At 30.7% G+C, this 17,495-nt stretch overlaps 1 protein-coding gene across 7 annotated transcripts in view; it reads left to right on the forward strand.

The window, feature by feature from the left end:
* LOC109542150 overlaps nucleotides 1-17,495 on the forward strand; it is a 73,747-nt gene that overhangs the window by 33,189 nt on the left and 23,063 nt on the right. For all 7 annotated transcript variants that reach the window (XM_019911229.2, XM_019911230.2, XM_048666161.1 and 4 more), the window contains 6 exons: nucleotides 3,061-3,149; nucleotides 15,018-15,133; nucleotides 16,715-16,848; nucleotides 16,922-17,011; nucleotides 17,171-17,293; nucleotides 17,357-17,478. In XM_019911229.2, coding sequence (XP_019766788.2) covers nucleotides 3,061-3,149; nucleotides 15,018-15,133; nucleotides 16,715-16,848; nucleotides 16,922-17,011; nucleotides 17,171-17,293; nucleotides 17,357-17,478 — 674 coding nt within the window. The remainder of the gene's footprint in view (nucleotides 1-3,060; nucleotides 3,150-15,017; nucleotides 15,134-16,714; nucleotides 16,849-16,921; nucleotides 17,012-17,170; nucleotides 17,294-17,356; nucleotides 17,479-17,495) is intronic.

A 17,495-nucleotide genomic window follows, 5' to 3' on the forward strand; every position in this document is an offset into this window, starting at 1 on the left:
TCATATTAATTCTTTCTGAACATGTCTTCAAAATGTCTGTCTACTTTTTGTCACCAAAGCGCATTGAGGCTTGAACGTAATCATTTCCTTTCAGTAATACATGTGCAAAGGTACTTCTTAGAGAATTTACTGCAAATACTTGTAAAATAAATACAGTTGGTTAATATACGAGCATCTCTGAGATATTTTATTTAAGAGTTTAATCTGAAATTCTAATAAATTGCAGTGGAGATTGTTTTATTGAGAAAATATAAAATATATTGTTAATGGCTGTTCCCCTGAATGTTGAGGTAACTTTACTAGATGCTTTACAATTCGGTGGTCGTATGAATAAGCCAATTCAAAGCAAAACAATAAGAGAACTTTCAAAGAGTGTCAGGCCAAATTTAAAGTACAAAGATCAGCTTCTGATGTATGCAAAGTCAGTTTTCACTTCTTCGATGGCTTCTTGGAAAATTTTTGAATTTAATGTCAATTGCTATTTTAAATTTTAACCTATTATCAGGGTGTCGCGTAAAATTGAATAAATTTTCAAAGAAGCAAGGTGAAACTCAAAATCTCAGTTGCAAAATTAGGTGTTATTGTGCTCGATATTAAATTATCCAAAAATAAATCTAGATATGCTAAAGTGGATAAATTAGAATTTTTATTCTCCGTCAAAAAAAACTGCAAAAACTTTATTATTTTGAATACGATGATACGTTGCTGATTCGTTTGATTCTGCCTAATTATTAAATATTTGCGCCTCCCAAACTCAAGCACGGAGGAAGTTGAGTCTGTTACCATCGTTAGTGGACACTTGATCCGAGAGACGTGGAAAGTTTCAGAAAAATCCATAAATAACCTGATTTTTGTCGGCTTTGAAAATGTGACTCACAAAATTGATGGTGTCAGTCAGTTGCGCTCGAGTACTTAAAAATTCGCGTCTCCCAAACTCAAGCACGCAGGCATTTGAGTGTTTCATTTAAAATAAGTAGGTTTCAGACACTTCTGAAGACAACTTCTGTGTCGCTGTTATCTCATCTGAAAAGAGCATCTTCGAAAATCCCATTATCCAAGTTTGCAGGAGTCAAGTCGCATTACTTCCCGAAATATTCCAATGGACGCTGACTGTGAGACACCTTGTATATTTATATCATATCGTAAAATATATTTATCTTAGTTCATTTATTGCTAACGCATGTTCAAGTGAAAGCGATATCCGAAGAAGAACAGGAATGGGCAAAAATGCAATGAGTATAGTAAGATAGTAATATCTAATATCTGGAAAGACCGTTCTATTTCACAAATCACTTAATTGAGGCTAGTTGAGGGAATATGGGGGTGAAACTTGCACAATTAAAATCACCGACGTTTCTCTAAATCTCATCCTTAAAGAACATCCAGAATAGACTATCCTCTAGTTGTCTTGCAGAAATTCTGAGGGTTTTTGAACATATTACATGAGAAATACTAATCTGGAAACGTTGATAGCTTCGGGAAATGTAGAGAGGACAAGGTCCAGAGGGCATCAATGGGATACACAGATCAGATGCAAAACTCCACCAGCACTTTGTTTTACGATTAATCTAATGCTAAATTCAGATGTCCAGATAAATTGTTTCTGAATGTACCTACAGATTCTAATTAAGTTAATTTTTATTTCAAATGGTACACCTTGTAAGTTTTTTTACATATTTTATTCACTACAGATTCAAGTTTTCTATACATTTCCTCCATTATAACTGAAGAAGTTTAGTTTATTCGTTATTAATATAACAATTTTAATACACTACGTTTATGACGACGAATTTTACATTTAATACTAAAATAATGAAATAACTAGTATGACAATCTCAGTTTAAGTTGTTTTAGTTTTCAAATACGCGAAAACGTACAAGAGATGGAATTGATAACATAAAATTTATAGAGCGTTGCAAAATACCACGTATATTAAAAACCATTCATGTTCAAAATAGAAGATCGATCAATGTATAACATTTTTAGGACTTAGGAAAAAGGTAACAGTTCAGAAGACTCAACCTCCACGTCCTCTAGACAAATTAATCCAAAAAAGTATTTAATTACGAAAAAGAGAAATACTGCATCGATTTAACCAGATAAATTTGCAAATTTCAATTCAATACTCGCATTTTACGAATAGAGCTTCAAAGAATCTTAATGCGATGAATACCATAATTAGAAAATAATGGTATAATTAAAGATCGAAATCAGTGGGTAGTTTTAAACCGATTAATTGCAGATAAGGTGCGCTATCAACAATGAAAAAGTGAAAACGTTCACAAGAAAAGTACTCTTCAGTTGTACGCCGGTAATTTAAGTATCTCTTGATCATAATGTATGTGTGCTTTTTGTATCTGCGTTCAATATGTACTCTTTAACACGTTTCAAGTATGATTTATCGCCGAACAAGGATTTCCGGAAAATGTTAATGATTTGCGCCTTTCTAAATATTTAGTATTTAGTTTTCTTGGGCTGGTTGTTCAAGTGGCGATTGTAGGAAGTAATTTCGTACCGTACGTAACTGAATAGATTGTTTCTTGGGGGTATTAAGGGAACATTTTAAAATTCTTTATGGGCATGCAAAATTATAACGGATTGTTTAATAATTCGATCAAAGTCAAATTGTACGTTTCATTAAGTGGTGCCTACAATTTTAATTTGTTTTCCTTATAAGGAATTATCACGGATGTTGTTCCTTGACGTAATACGAACATCTGGTGATTGCGAATAGTCCAAATTCTATCATTACAGTAGTATTTTACATGAAATGGTTAAGTTTTCAACACATTTTTACATAGGTATAATAATATATAATAGTAATAATGATCGTGTTTTATGTTCTGACGCAGAAGTAATTTTCCGATTTCAAAATACCATTAGAAATATTCAGAGATGGCAATATAAGTTTTTTTATTTTCAGCTATTCATACTAATTAAATTAATTTTAAAAAGAAGTACTAATTTGTTGGTTTAGAAGTAGATCACGATTAACTGATATATACTTACGAATAAACAATTTAACATAAAACATTTGCTAAAAATATCTATTAATTTCAGATCAAACTAGAAAGAGTATTAGGAGTAACAGTGCCAAGTAATGCAGCTTTAGCAAATGATAACAATGGAATTGTCGCCTATCCGGCCGGGTAAGTGTAAAAAAATTTAACTTTCGAAATAAATCAATTCCGTTCACAACGAGAATTTATTAGTAAATGCAAATAACAAACTGGATAATTAAACATATTAATTAATTTATTATTATCGATTAAACAACGATAATAATATTTTCGAACAGTAACCACTGCTTGTAAATTATATATTTCCATCTTGGATTGGAATTGCAAATCTATCAATTAACAGACATAATTACTTTGATGATTAATTTAATTTAAAAAATTGATTGGGACTTTGGAAAGTGATTTATTTCTCAATTTGTTTAAATTGGATATTCGAAAATTATCGTCAATTAGTAAAATACCTATTATAATGGCAATATGGCACTTAATGCTAAGTAAAATGAATATTAGACAAAGTAAATCTGGTCTAAAAAATTTCAACAAAAAACAACAACTTATGGTTTTGGGATTGATAAAATCCGATATTCTTTGGGCAAAAAAACTACTATCAATTCATGAATATAGATTAGGATAGATAAAAACGATTTGAGAGTATCTTATTTCTTACAGAAAATATACGTTTGTTAAAATTAAATTACTGGCCTGATTTCTTCGTACCTAATTCGAATTCGATTCGACAACTGTAGCTTATACATATTATGTTAATACAACATCAACAATTAAATAAAAACAGTAAATCCACGATTTGTTTTATTTGACTTTCGATTTTCGAGAAACTATTCAAAGTGTCCCCTATTGATTATAATTTACTTTAATAATACGGTTTCTTATTTTTTTGCTTTATTATGAACGTATTTAATTATTAATGTTGCAGTAATATTATATGTAAAAGTAAACGCAGAGACAAGACCACTAATAAAATAAATAGGTTTTTGACAAGAGTATTTTTTTCGCTCTATGAAAGTGAGTCGAATGTTTTTTTATTTATAGCTCCATTCTTCAAGTAGCATGATATTTTAAACCTCTATCACAAATTACAAAAAAAGTGGTACAAAGACAAAAAAAAATCCTCCAGAATTAAGTTATTTTAATCCAAATTGTAAGAGAATATTTGTAACTGTCTACAGAATAGAAACAAAAACTGAAATCGGACTAAATAGATTAGTAGCAGATATAAAATACTTCAGTGGCAAAAACCGAAGCAAATTTATAACTAAATAGTTTTAACTGTAAGTTGACTTTCGGCACAAATATATCGGATACATATTTGCTTTTTTCCTATCGATAATGCAAATTGAGCCAGCTTAAGGTTGCAATTAGTGGTGGCAAATGAAAAAATGTGTTAATAGAGTACAACTATTCTCAGTGTACATATTTAAAATTAATAGTTTTCACTCATTATGCACGTTACCAAACTGAGATGTTACAAAACTGAGCAAAAATTGTTATAAATCAAAACGATTGAAAAGCTGTTTGTGTTGGTTTATATAGCTATAAATCAGGGTAATTGCGACTAATAGCAATTTATTTCTTGAGAGGCCTTGAACGACCTTTACAGAAGTGAAATACGCATATTTTACGGCGGATGCTTTAGTAAGGACTTCAGAGGTCGCCGGTACATCTTTAATGCCAACCATTCAACTAATAATGATTGAAACGATTCTTGGTTGTTTTGTGTAACTTTGCCGAGGAATGATTATTTTTCAACCACAAAAAAACAGCTTTTACGCCTACATAAACGTCGAATTTCCCACACAATAAAAATCGGACTTATTTTCTTCGAATTTCTTGATTGGCGACAAAAACGCTGTCGTAACCGTTTAACAATTCCTTGCACCGAAAATTGGCATAATTTTAAATAATTGTCTTAAATACATTCAGACACTGCCATTGTTCGCTTTTTTGTCTCACCCACCTGTCCACCAGTTTTTCTAATGCGCTTCAAGTCAATTTTCTTTTGATGTATCTATTAAAGGACATTGTACGGGGTGTCACCATATAGAGGTGTTCTAATGGAATTCCAAGACTTTCTGCCAGTGTTACTGGAATTATGATCATTTGTCAACGCTAAAACTAGAGCCTACACATGTACAAATCAATGATTTTTCAATCGATCAAGTTCTTTCAATAACTCACATCCAAACGAAAACAAGTTTTAAACTGCAGCCTGAAATGACAGCATTCTTAAATATAGAATGAAAAGTCTGCAAACTTCAGTCCATCTAAAGCAGAGAATCAAGTTTGCCCATAAACCTGCTTATTAATGGGATTTATTTAGAAAATGCATCTCCTAGCAATCAGAATGCTATGAATGAATGAAAAGAACTGATTTAAATTCAGCTGTATCCTTTAAATGGCCAAGTTTTATGTATCTACAATATCCGCGAAGTTAATATAGAATCGTTTGTTCAGTGCCAGCAGCACGTTGTTACCACGATGATCGCATTATTCTAGATCAGATGGAAGCTCAATACGAAAAGGCTATTTTCAGCTCTAATTTTAAAACCCGCTTTCCACAGATATTAACAAGCATATTTTCACGTGGCCTTAATGCGAAAGAAAATGATTTGAAAGCATTATGATCGCGTAAAGCTTTAATAGCATCGATGAGTTGACCTAAATTAAAAGGGTGAAAGGTAAACCAGCGAGGTTGCAAATAAGAAAATCGAACATATTTTTGCTCGCCTACATTGAGAAGTGTATTGATGGGTTTCTGCTTCTAGAAAAAAGTCCATTAACATTTCGTTAATAGTTCGATGTATTGGACATGGAATGATTGTCCAAAAACCGTTTAAATATCAATAAATAGGTTGGATTGAAATTGAATTTGAAACAGTTTGAATGGAGAAAAAGAGAAGGAGAAAACAAGGACGAAATAATAATTAAAATGGAAATAAAATTAATGATCACATATGTATGTCTACGATAAGAATGAAAACCAGATAACAGCAAGTATTTGACTCAAGGAGAATCATTAACAAGGCAGCCTCAACAGTCTCAATCCTGAAAGAGTATGCTAAACCAGAAGGTGTATTATTTAAAAGTGCGGAGCGGACAAATTACTTTCGCAAAGAACGAGGACAACAAATATCTTATGAAACATGTGTTTGATACTATTATTAAGGGGCACAAATACCAAATTGCAGAACGCATTTAACTAAAATTTGGCGAGTTTTGCAATTTTTTCACAAATAATAATAAATACTTTTTGTCTGATATTTGTGAATTATTGCTTTCCGATCCAAATCAGATATTAAAACCTATTTAAAAATGAGGTAACTTAAAGCAGCAAAAAATAAATAATTAAACTAACAGACAAATTTAACAAATTGGATAGTGTTTTGTGACTTTTGTATTTGATCGAGCAGTTCGATTACATATTTCGTTGCCATTTTTTAGTCCAGTATGATTTTGTACATAATTTTGTACATATTTGAGTCCTAAGAAACATGTAAGCGTTAAGTTTGCACGGAATTTTTTTTTTAGTTTTATGATTCAGTATAATCCACATTTATTTTTCGTCATTTGTGTTACCTTTGCTCTGGATTTCTTTATTTTTATTGTAATTTTCTTCATGATTTAACATCATCCCGAAAGTCATGCTTGCAGTGCTTAATTTGAGTATAACTTGATAAATATCAGAATATTTATAAATGAAATTTCTGGTTGTAATCAACGAAAAGCAAAGTTTTTGCCATTCCATTAGGCAATCGATTTTTTGTTATCTTTCGAATATGGACAAGTAAACTAAAAGTGCATTCAACTGCTTAGAAATATTATATCAACGAAGAGACATAAATAAATTAGATAGGGCAGAAAGACCGATTGGGTCGATAGCCTTTTTCTGTAGGAAATAAAGATTATTTATATATTATATATATAAATTAGATATTTAGAAAGCAATTTCGTTGGAACTAAAACACAGTATTTGTTATTATCACTTATTATTATATTATTATATTACTACTATGTACTTGTCGAAGGTTAAATATTAATAATAAAATTCAATAAATTTTCTGTAATTTCCCGCAATACGTGAAAAAGGCTGAAGTCGACATTATGATAGTTGCGTTGTTTGTCATTTGTTGGGATGCATCTGCCTTTCATAAAGTGAATACTTGCATAGAATTTAATTCTTGGATTCACTCAACTTGATATATTGGGTCATCATGATCCTATGAATATCAACTAGATTATTTAACTAATGCGTTAAAAGTATATAAATGAATGAAAAAGTTTACGTTGAAAGGAAGGGCACACAGCCCTCAAAATGCTTTTACTAAAATCTAAGATTTGTTTTTTATATATTTAAAAATTATTATAATTAAGCTGGATTGTGAATATTTTGGCGGAAATAGTTGCAGAATTACAACTTATGATATGAATAATCAACTCGCAACACGCACAGAGTCGCAGTGACGTGACTAAGATATTTAGATTATTAATTGCTAAGTATTCTGTAGAACTTCTTTTAATATTTGCATTTTCAATAACTGCATACGTTTTCATGAGAAACTCATCAGTTTTTCGAGGTCTTGAAGGGCACTCCAGCTCGTAAAAATCAAATTTTCCAGTTGAAAATTGTTCCGCCTATAAATATGCCCTATTTCCGCATGGAAACGAGTTATCCGGAGTCGCTTAATTGGAAAATTACGCCTAAAGGCGCACCGGAAAATTCGAGAAGACTTTTTGATGATGAAAACTACTCTGAATTATTAATAGTTTTGCGAGATTGCCCACTGAAATTTATCAGAGCCATTGTATTTATACAAAGTGATTAGAAATTCATCATTTTCCTGAAGAAGCAATTCGGCAGTTATTCAGTTCAATTTTGTAACGCATTATGAGGTAAAAGTTTTAATAATATATAACAGATTAATATTATATTTGTTATTTGTTTATTGAGAAAAATATTATTTTCAAGCATTTGAACATGACAGCCTGTTTTAGAGTTAGCTCTTTTTCGTCAGATATAATTAATGTTTATTACTTTTCCATTGGTTTTTTGTCTATGTTATTATTTGTCACTCACTTGGTTCTCAAAATGCATTTAAGTTTATTTGCGGCAATAAAGCATATTTTGATTTAATTTAATTTGGAACTTAACTCAAACTAAGATGTATAACCATGTGGAAAGTACAGATATTTTCCTGAGGTTATATTTTTGAACGGACCATTCAACGCACAAGAACAAATTGTATAATACGAAAAGATAGCGAATATGAACAATTAGAATTTCAGTCTCTAAACCTGGATAACTTGAATTATGCAAGTTTTAATCAATCTATAATTTACCTTTAAAACACAAAATTAAAACATTATATAGTTCCTATTTGTCTCTGCTTTTAGGTATTTTTGTTAGAATTTTTGTCATCTTTTCTACTGCGGAAAGTTCGAAATAAAGCAAATTACTCACTTTGCTTCAAGAAATAACTATAATAATATATAATCTAATATCGATTCAGTCAGTTTGTTTAAGATTAATGTACAGTTTGACTTCAAAGAATCTAAGTTTCTAATAGGCACATTTTTGTTGAAGAGTTCTTAACATTTCAATATACTGGAAATATTCATATACTTGGAATTTTTTAGACAATTTTTTCACTGCATAATTGCGTAATTTCAGTATTTAATTTTGAATTATTTTGCTATTTATGAATTATTATTAAAATATTATTAAGTTACTTTATATTTTGTTACCTACAACTTTGTCAGTAATACGATTCGATCGTATTTTCTTTTTTCGATCGTACACGTCTTAGACGGTCCTTTACAGCAGTTCCAAAGGAAATCCAATTTTACATTGGCATTTGTACAATTTTACGATCAGAATATTTAATTGAAATAAATGCAGGAATCACGTTCTACAGTTCCAGAATTCCCACATTTTAAGAAAAGAGAATACTTATTTTAATTGAGTTTAATTACTGAGATGTTTTCAATTTTCCAATTTTGCCCAAGATAATTTAAAACGTGTTTGATCTGTGTCATGTCGTTCATACAAGGCACAAATCTTAGATATTTAAATTTTCAGTAAATTAATAGATTAGCAATTTATTGACAAACTCATTGGACCTTGTTTAATATTGTACTAGAATTATTAAAAAATGTGTTAATGGTTAAAGCATCCCGTTCGAAATGTTATAATTTGCTTTTCAAACTAGATGTTTGCTTTTGTATTATTACTATTCGGAAATTATAAAAGAAGCTATATTCAGATAGCCTTTAGACTTTGTAATAGTAATTTGTTTTATTATTTCATTATTAGTTGGAAGTTGTTAAAAGAATTACGAAATGTAAAGAGGAAAATATTTTAATAAACGTTCTTGTTTTTTGACGTTTAACAATTTTAATTGAGACAACATTTCAAACAATCGATTAAGTATTTCCATTGCAAACTCCTTATTTCTAATTCATTAATTTGTTGGTAATAATTATAATTACCTTTAACTGGTTAAAGTACGAGACAAGTGGCGAAAATGAGAGATAATATGAGAATAAAAAAATATTTAAAATACCTAATCAGTTTTAATAACGTACTTAAATTTCGATTTTATTGACTAAAAGTACTATACTGAAGAGTCGCATATTTTTTAAACTAATGGAGTTATTAAAGTTGAACGCTTCTCGGCTATACAATTGTCGAAATTATCCATTCTTCCGATTATTTCAGCCAGACAATCCATTAATGATTAAACTGGTCGGTTTTAAATGAATTTTAATATTTTTGGTAACTGGTTTTAGATAACTTAATTAAAACCGGATGTATTTTTATAGGATTTTTAACCTGCCACTTTCCTATTTCAAATCCGATTCATTTGGGAATGATAATATTTTTGTAAATTTATTATTGCACTAATTAGGTATTTTAATTCCTTCATTGATAAAGTTACTCAACATTTTGTAAATTAATTTTTAATGCTTTGTAATAATTTGTTAATCAAAGGTCGTTGGCTTGTAGGTTTTATATCATTTAGGCACTTCTAATAACTCATTCTGAATCTAAATAATGCACAGACAAAAATTAGATGATGTTTTGTAGTAAGTCCAATAGTTGCATCACGTGTTTGTCGAGAATTACTTACTAACAAATTATTACATTTTTATTATTACCTATAAAATATCCATTTATTAAGATTAAAGAAAAAAACAAGTTTTTTTCCTCTAAGTTGGCGATTATCTAAAGTATGTTACAGATTGTGGCATTTTAGTTAATTTCATACAGATAAATGTTGTAATTATTTGTTAATAGTCTTAATTCAAGTTACATGGTGAATGTATTGATTGTGCCCATTTTGTTTTAGACATTAGATATATACCCTGAATTATCGTGGAAAGCTGTGAAATAAACATAAGATACGAATTTCCTTTGATTTATTTGAATAATATATGCAGCAATCTTGTTAAATTGAAAATGGAAATTTGTAAATCGTTGGTTAATTGTACACAGGAAACATTCGATCCAATTAAAGCCTTAAGTCTCTAAAAATCGGCAATAAGGCCTTATGGTTCGCAGATCCTGGGTCATTATAATGCAATTAATTATATTATAACAAGAATAGCCTTGAGCGGCCTTGCAAAACATCCACAATAATTAAATAAAATGTAATAATTTTTAACGAGTCAAAATTGATCTGATCTGGTACTGGTTTATAACCGATAGTTTAATTGTGTGTTCTTTAGTCATTTTTTTACTAAGATAAGACAAATAAGGTAATCTGAGTCATACATTTTTGTTGGAAAGGTTGAATGAATAATGAATGGCGGTATTTAAATATAAATCTCTAAATACTGGGTGGCGTGTATTCGTTATATCATGAATGGTACCGTTAAAGTCTTTAAAAAATGGTTGTAAATCGTCCAGGCTTTGACTTTAGGCGCATGTAAATAGTAGATGGGATAAGTAAATAATCCTTGAAAGTCTGACTTGGGCACAGAAAAATGAGTACTTGGACTCCGCTGTTTGTTGCAGTGGATAGCAAGAATCCACTTGAATTTTATAGCTTATTGTGTCTCCATAAATTCACTTATAAGACTGCTTCATCCCGCAAAGTAGACTTAAGTTGTGTTTCTTTTGGCTTACTCACTAGCTCAGTGACGACTTTGTAAAAAATCTGTACAAACATACGTTGTTACAGTGAGACACTTGTGCCTGAAATATGGCAGGCTAAATCACTCTAATTTTTCAATTGCGGTTTATTTTGTGGGATTGTATGAAATCCTATCTGTATCTGTGTGTATGCGAAAATATTACCCTTTATTGATTTAAATCAGATTAATAAATCATCGAGATTAGAAATGTACTCAAGATGCAGTCATTTCTCTTTTAAGCAGCGATTTTTCAAATGTATACATTTCGATTGTTAGAGGTAATAATCAACAGTCGCAAAAATATCAGTCAAAAATAAGCCAATTTATATTCGTTCCCACGTTTTTGTCAAACTATATTGACGAAAACGCAGACATTTTGATAAATATTTGGAAAAGCCAAATTTGTATTAATTCTGTTTGATAACTTGCGGTCATTGCTAAGGATTACATGATTGCCTAAACACCATAATATAATTCAATTAACCACCAATCTGAATTTACTTTTATCTTGTATCTACCTTAAATATTTTTGATGATAATGATACGCTTTAGGAGGTGTTTAGTCAATGACTAGATTTGAGAACATTCGTTTTTTATCAATTCTAGTCGATATGCGATAACTTGAAAAATAAAATCTAATATTTTACATTGTAGACCGCAAAGCTATTTTTCAGATAGCTTTGCGGTCTCTCTCTTTGCGATGGCTCGCTCCCTAGGCGTAACAGATGGTAATAAGTTATTATGCCACTAAAGATGTATTTATAATTAATTTTAGCTGATCGAAATAGACTTGAAAATAACATATAATTGCTATACAGGATAGTTCAAAGTTGGAAAAGAAAACGCCTCTGGTTATAGGGAACTGTTTATCAGGTACTGTTTATCAAAAAACACAGTTGCAGTGTAATTTTGAGAGCAGATTGGAATACTCTCATTTAACATTTAATATTGCATAAAGATAAATTCACATGTAAACGGTAGTAAGTAAGTACGGAAAACGAAAAGACATTTAGAACAAATTGAGTCAAATACCTTCTACTGGCTCAAAAATAGTTGGGCATCCCGCGCCTATTTAAATTTTTCCACTAATACGAAACATTTGTTATTTATTTTCCAAAGGTTAATTGATTATATAATTTCTCGTATGTATGTTAAACTATACTACAAGTATGTTAAATAATGCTAGAATAACGCACTCAATAATCTTTTATTAAGAAAGGCACTAAATATAAAAGGAATAGTTTCATTTTATTACACCACAAACATATTCAGGAATTTCTCTAATAGTATTAAAAGAATAGTGCAGTTACTATTAACAATTGATGCGCTTTTTGCCATGTTTTTACGAGTCTCGATATCGTTAGTTCAGTAATTAAATTCGGTGCAATTAAAATGGGTCGCATGAGATGCAAACCATATTTAAATTTCGACTTGCTCCAATTTATAATATTTAATTCCGAAAAGACACATTTCGGAAAAATTTAACGTAAACAACTACTGCAGGTGACAGCATTTCGCATTATAAAAATTTCCAAAATGCAAAAGACGAGAAGTTGATCATGAGACGAGTAAAACAGACTCCTAATGTTAGTGCCTAACAAATTCAAGTCGAAGTAGGAAACTTTACGGATAAAACAGTATGTGTTTAAACTGTTCCAAGATAGAGTATTCACGCTAATTGATATTTTTGACGAGTTGCAAGAAAAAAGCCCTGGCTCAGTAACAAAATTGTGTTTCTATCAACAGTTAGCATCAGAATTTTCTTTAAAAGCCGAAGGTTATTAATTCGATGTAATATTTTGTAATGAGTCGAAGTCAACATATTTGGGTCGGATGGAACAAAGGTGTCGAAAAAATAAAGAACTTAAAAGTTAAAATTTGTGTGCAATAGTGAAACACTGCGGGGAGGATCTGTTATGGTCTGGGGGTGTATTTCCTCATTTGGTGTGGGCGGCGTAGTTTTTATTGATAAAACCTTGGGCAAATTGGATTATTTAAATGTCTATAAAAATTGTTTATTATAAAGTGTGTCTAAAGAAGCAATATGAGAGGGTTTTCAGGACAATAATCCTAAGCATGCTACGGGAATTGTGCAGGAATCGATGCGTTATAACTGTCCAAAAGTCCAAACAAAACTAACTTAAAGCAGATTTTATTGGACAAGTGGGGCAAAATTGATACAGTTTTAACAAAAAGTCTTATTTTTATATTCTATCTAATCTTTATTTCCTATAGAAATTTATATTCTAATTGTTCTTAATTAACAAAATGTAATAATTGTCCGAATATTTCCGTTTCCATTTGGTTTCTTTGTGAGTAAAAGATTTTTCAATGCGTTATTCTAGCATTATTAAGATTAAATATGCCAGAAATTTTATCTTGGTCAATTTACAAAAATAATTAACAAACATTCTAACAATATTCTCGGTGAAATTCAACTAAACGCGCGTCTCCGAATATTTTTGCAATTATGTGGATATCAGTCTAAAAAATGCATCGTTTCAGAATTTAATTTTCGATATTACATTTACAAAGCAATTATATAAATACATGTAATACAATGCATGTATTTATTACATGAGTTTTCCCATGTTTACCCATAATTTATCACATAACTATTCCTAAACCGGAAAAGTGCGTTTTCTCTTGTGTTATACTCTTGTAAATTGACCTGTTTGTGTCTTTTAAGGCCATGTGCTCAATCTCACTAGATGCTCTCGATTTGTATGAATATGAGCATGCTAATTTGACTCCTTTTTTCAATTGACTCTGTAATTTGTTTGTGTTTGCTGTTATTGTCGTTTTTGTGTAGTGTTTACCCAATTAGAATACATAAATATTGAAAACCATATAGAGTAAGTAAACATCTGCGGTATGAGAACATGGACATAAACAATAAAGTGGAAAAATTCGAGTGTGATTCCTATAGACAATATATAAATACCTCTATTCAACCAAGCTGTTGAAAACTAACAGTTTCACAAAATCAACTAATGAGTCTTTGATTTGTAATAATTTTTTACTTAACTCTCACCATACTCAATTTGCAAATTTAGCTGTTTGGCGGGGATGGAATTGTATGTTTATAGGATGAAACGAGATGTAACCGGGTTTCATATTCCTTCTAAAGCTGCATTTGAAAGCGAATTTCCAGGAAATTTTTGCTCGGTTTTAATTGTCATGCTTGGATTAGTGTTTGAGTCTTTATAGCAAAAGCACGAAACTATTTTCACCTACAATTGAAGTGATACTTCAGCATTCCGGAAATCAATTGCAACTCCTTGATCAGCCTCAAGTGCGTCAACAAAAGTATAGTTGGCACATACAGTTTCTTCAAAACAATATCTGCCTGGTGCATGATTGCTCTACTTAATTTTTGTCATTTATTTATAGAAAATGTATTTATTTTTTTATAAAAAAAAATAAACCTGTTTACTATTTCTAAATGTCTGTAAAATGCCAGCAATTAGCGTAATTTCTGTGAACGGTAATTATCCCGAAACCTATTTAGATGTAGCTCCGAAAATATGTCTTGTGGCCTACATTCTACTCGAAATTCCTTGGTCTATTTACTCACCCTAACATTATCCTTAACAATGACACGATTCTATGCCCTAACCCACTACATACATTATTTAAGGCATCAATGGCAAACTGCCAAGCTTTATGTCGTATTAAAGTCCAGTAAAATAGATTAAATGGCCTGAATGGGGGTAACTTAGCCGAAAGTTATGGATCTGTTTATTGCCAACTATCCATCTGGATATTGAAAGAGCTGTAATATATTTTGTATAAAATATGTTTAAATTGTGATAAAGTAGTTTAATGGAGTATTATTTGTTGCAGATGTACCGTTGTACTCTACAACACAAGAACTGAACAACAAAATCACATTATTAATACTTCACGAAAAACGATAACTTCACTTGCCTATTCCTCATGTGGAAGGTATATAGTAACAGGTAAGATTACTGGTTGGTTTGTAGGTATTTACTATAGTAAGTACCTACAGTAGTAAGTAACAGTACAGTAGTAAGTAACAGTTATAAGTAAAGATTAGGATTATTACTCAGTACTTGATAATATTTATAAAAAGTGATTTATTGTTATTGCATTAATTATTATTAGTTTTTAATTAAACATTAATATTGCGGACAAAATTGGTGTCAGATATAAAATTTCTGATTTTCTGATTTTGAAAAGCAGTTTTCTTATTTTTATTACTATTTCTTTACTTCGATTTGTCCTTGAATATTTGGAAGCAATATTAATTTCTTATTTAATTGCTTTTCTTATTGTTTTTTCTGTCTTCGATCATTTTCCAGTTCCAGCACCATAAAGTGCTTCATTGCTATGGTAAACTTGTCCCAGTACTGTTTTTTTGATTATCTGATACCAAGTTGGCCATTTCTGAATTATCTGCAGTTATTGCCAGTTGCAACCTCTTCAGGTGTACTTTTCATTGTTTTTATATTTTTTCAACAAATGTTTGTTTTTGACCACAGTTTGGCTTAGTGTGTCTAAGTGTTATAATGTGTTGACATGTCCGAATGTGTTTTAATGTTTTTCAATTGTAGATTTCAGTGTCTTACGCAAACACCAATTAAATCAACAATATATTGAAATGTTTATTCTAGTGAACACTATCCAATCAGCTACACAACTAAAAAATGTAGTTTTATCATTTATGTTAGTATTATCTTTCTAAGTTTCCCATTGCGAACTCATTGCCATAAATTTTTGTGCAAAAAATTAATCCTGTTATTTTCAACTATTTCTATATAAGATTATTGGGAATATGCAAAATTTAGAACGTCTTTTGGTGGAACACAGGGATTGAGACAATTTATTATCATTTAACCGACTTTATCTTCTACAATTTCTTGGGTATCATTGACTAGGCGAATTTGGCCCATCTGTAATATAAAGAGTTTTAAAACATTTCTGTAAAATCTTATTTTAGATTACTTTCCAAATTATGAAACAAACTGCCCAATAAAGTCATTGTTAGACTGTTAAATTTGGACTAACTTAGAAACTAACTAAGAAAATTAATTAGTACCACTTTATACGAAGAATTCCTCAGGCAAAAAGGGTTTTTCTTTTGCGGTCTGCTATTTTGATACGACAAATTATAGTAAATTGCTTTTAACAAATAAGTAAACAGTTAATGATTAATACAGAATGTCTTGCGAATTCGACTCTGCAGCCGGCTATACTTTAATCCCATTTGTCTTAGATCAAGTAGAATAAATAGAATAATTGAGGATAATAATAAACTCGGAACGACATTTTAGTTTGTCTGCTGATTGTGTTAAATTGAAACAAGTTAAAAACCGAACCTACGCAAGAAAGCACTTTCTATAACATTCAGTTGGAAAAATCACATTTGATTAATATACCAAGGTGTAAACTTCAGAAAAAGTTTAGTTAGGACAGTTTCTGAATCACAGCTATGGCATATGTATAGAGAATTTGAATTAGAAATTAATCAAAGTCATTTCGGGCAGCAGTAAATTAACGAATTATTTAATTTGTTTTAGGAGAATGTGGTCACCAACCTGCTGTAAGAGTATGGGACTTACAATCAGACCCTCAATCAGTTCACTCGGGACTAATTCCACAGCCTCAACAAGTGGCCGAATTTTTGGGCCACAAATACGGCGTAAATTGTGTGGTACGTCGTTTTTCAATGGCAAAGAATCTGCTTGATAAATGGCAGTCAAAATTAAACGGTTTGCAATTTTCAGGCGTTTTCCCCGACCAACAAGTATGTTGTCAGCGTAGGCACCCAACATGACATGATAGTCAACTTGTGGGATTGGAAAAATAATATCAAAGTAAGTAGGGACAAAAAGAGGATAGTTTAAAAATGCGCAAATTGAACAAAGAAAATAAATGATGAAAGTATGGAAATTTGAGATGTATGTAAATGTATTGTTGAAAAATTACTCATATTAATTTATCAGGAGTTAAATCTATAGTTAACGTAATTTTAGGTCGCGAGTAATAAAGTGAGCACCAAAGTAAAGGCGATAGCTTTCTCAGAAAATGGAAGTTACTTCGTAACTGTAGGAAATAGACATGTTAAGTTTTGGTTTTTGGAAACCGGTAAAATTAAGGTAAGTTACCATACCCATGCATTGTTATTTTCTGTTGGCATATTTTTTTTTTGTCGTTTTCAGTACAAAGAAGCAGTCCCATTGATGGGACGGTCTGCCATTTTGGGTGAGCAAAGAAACAATTATTTCTGTGATGTTGCGTGTGGCAAAGGAGAATGTGGAGATAGTACATATGCAATCACTAGGTACATTTAATTCAGCC

This window comes from Dendroctonus ponderosae, unplaced genomic scaffold (genome assembly GCF_020466585.1).
Source record: "Dendroctonus ponderosae isolate FM_Combo_2020 unplaced genomic scaffold, Dpon_F_20191213v2 Dpon_F_20191213_4, whole genome shotgun sequence".
NCBI classification, from domain to species: Eukaryota; Metazoa; Arthropoda; class Insecta; order Coleoptera; family Curculionidae; genus Dendroctonus; species Dendroctonus ponderosae.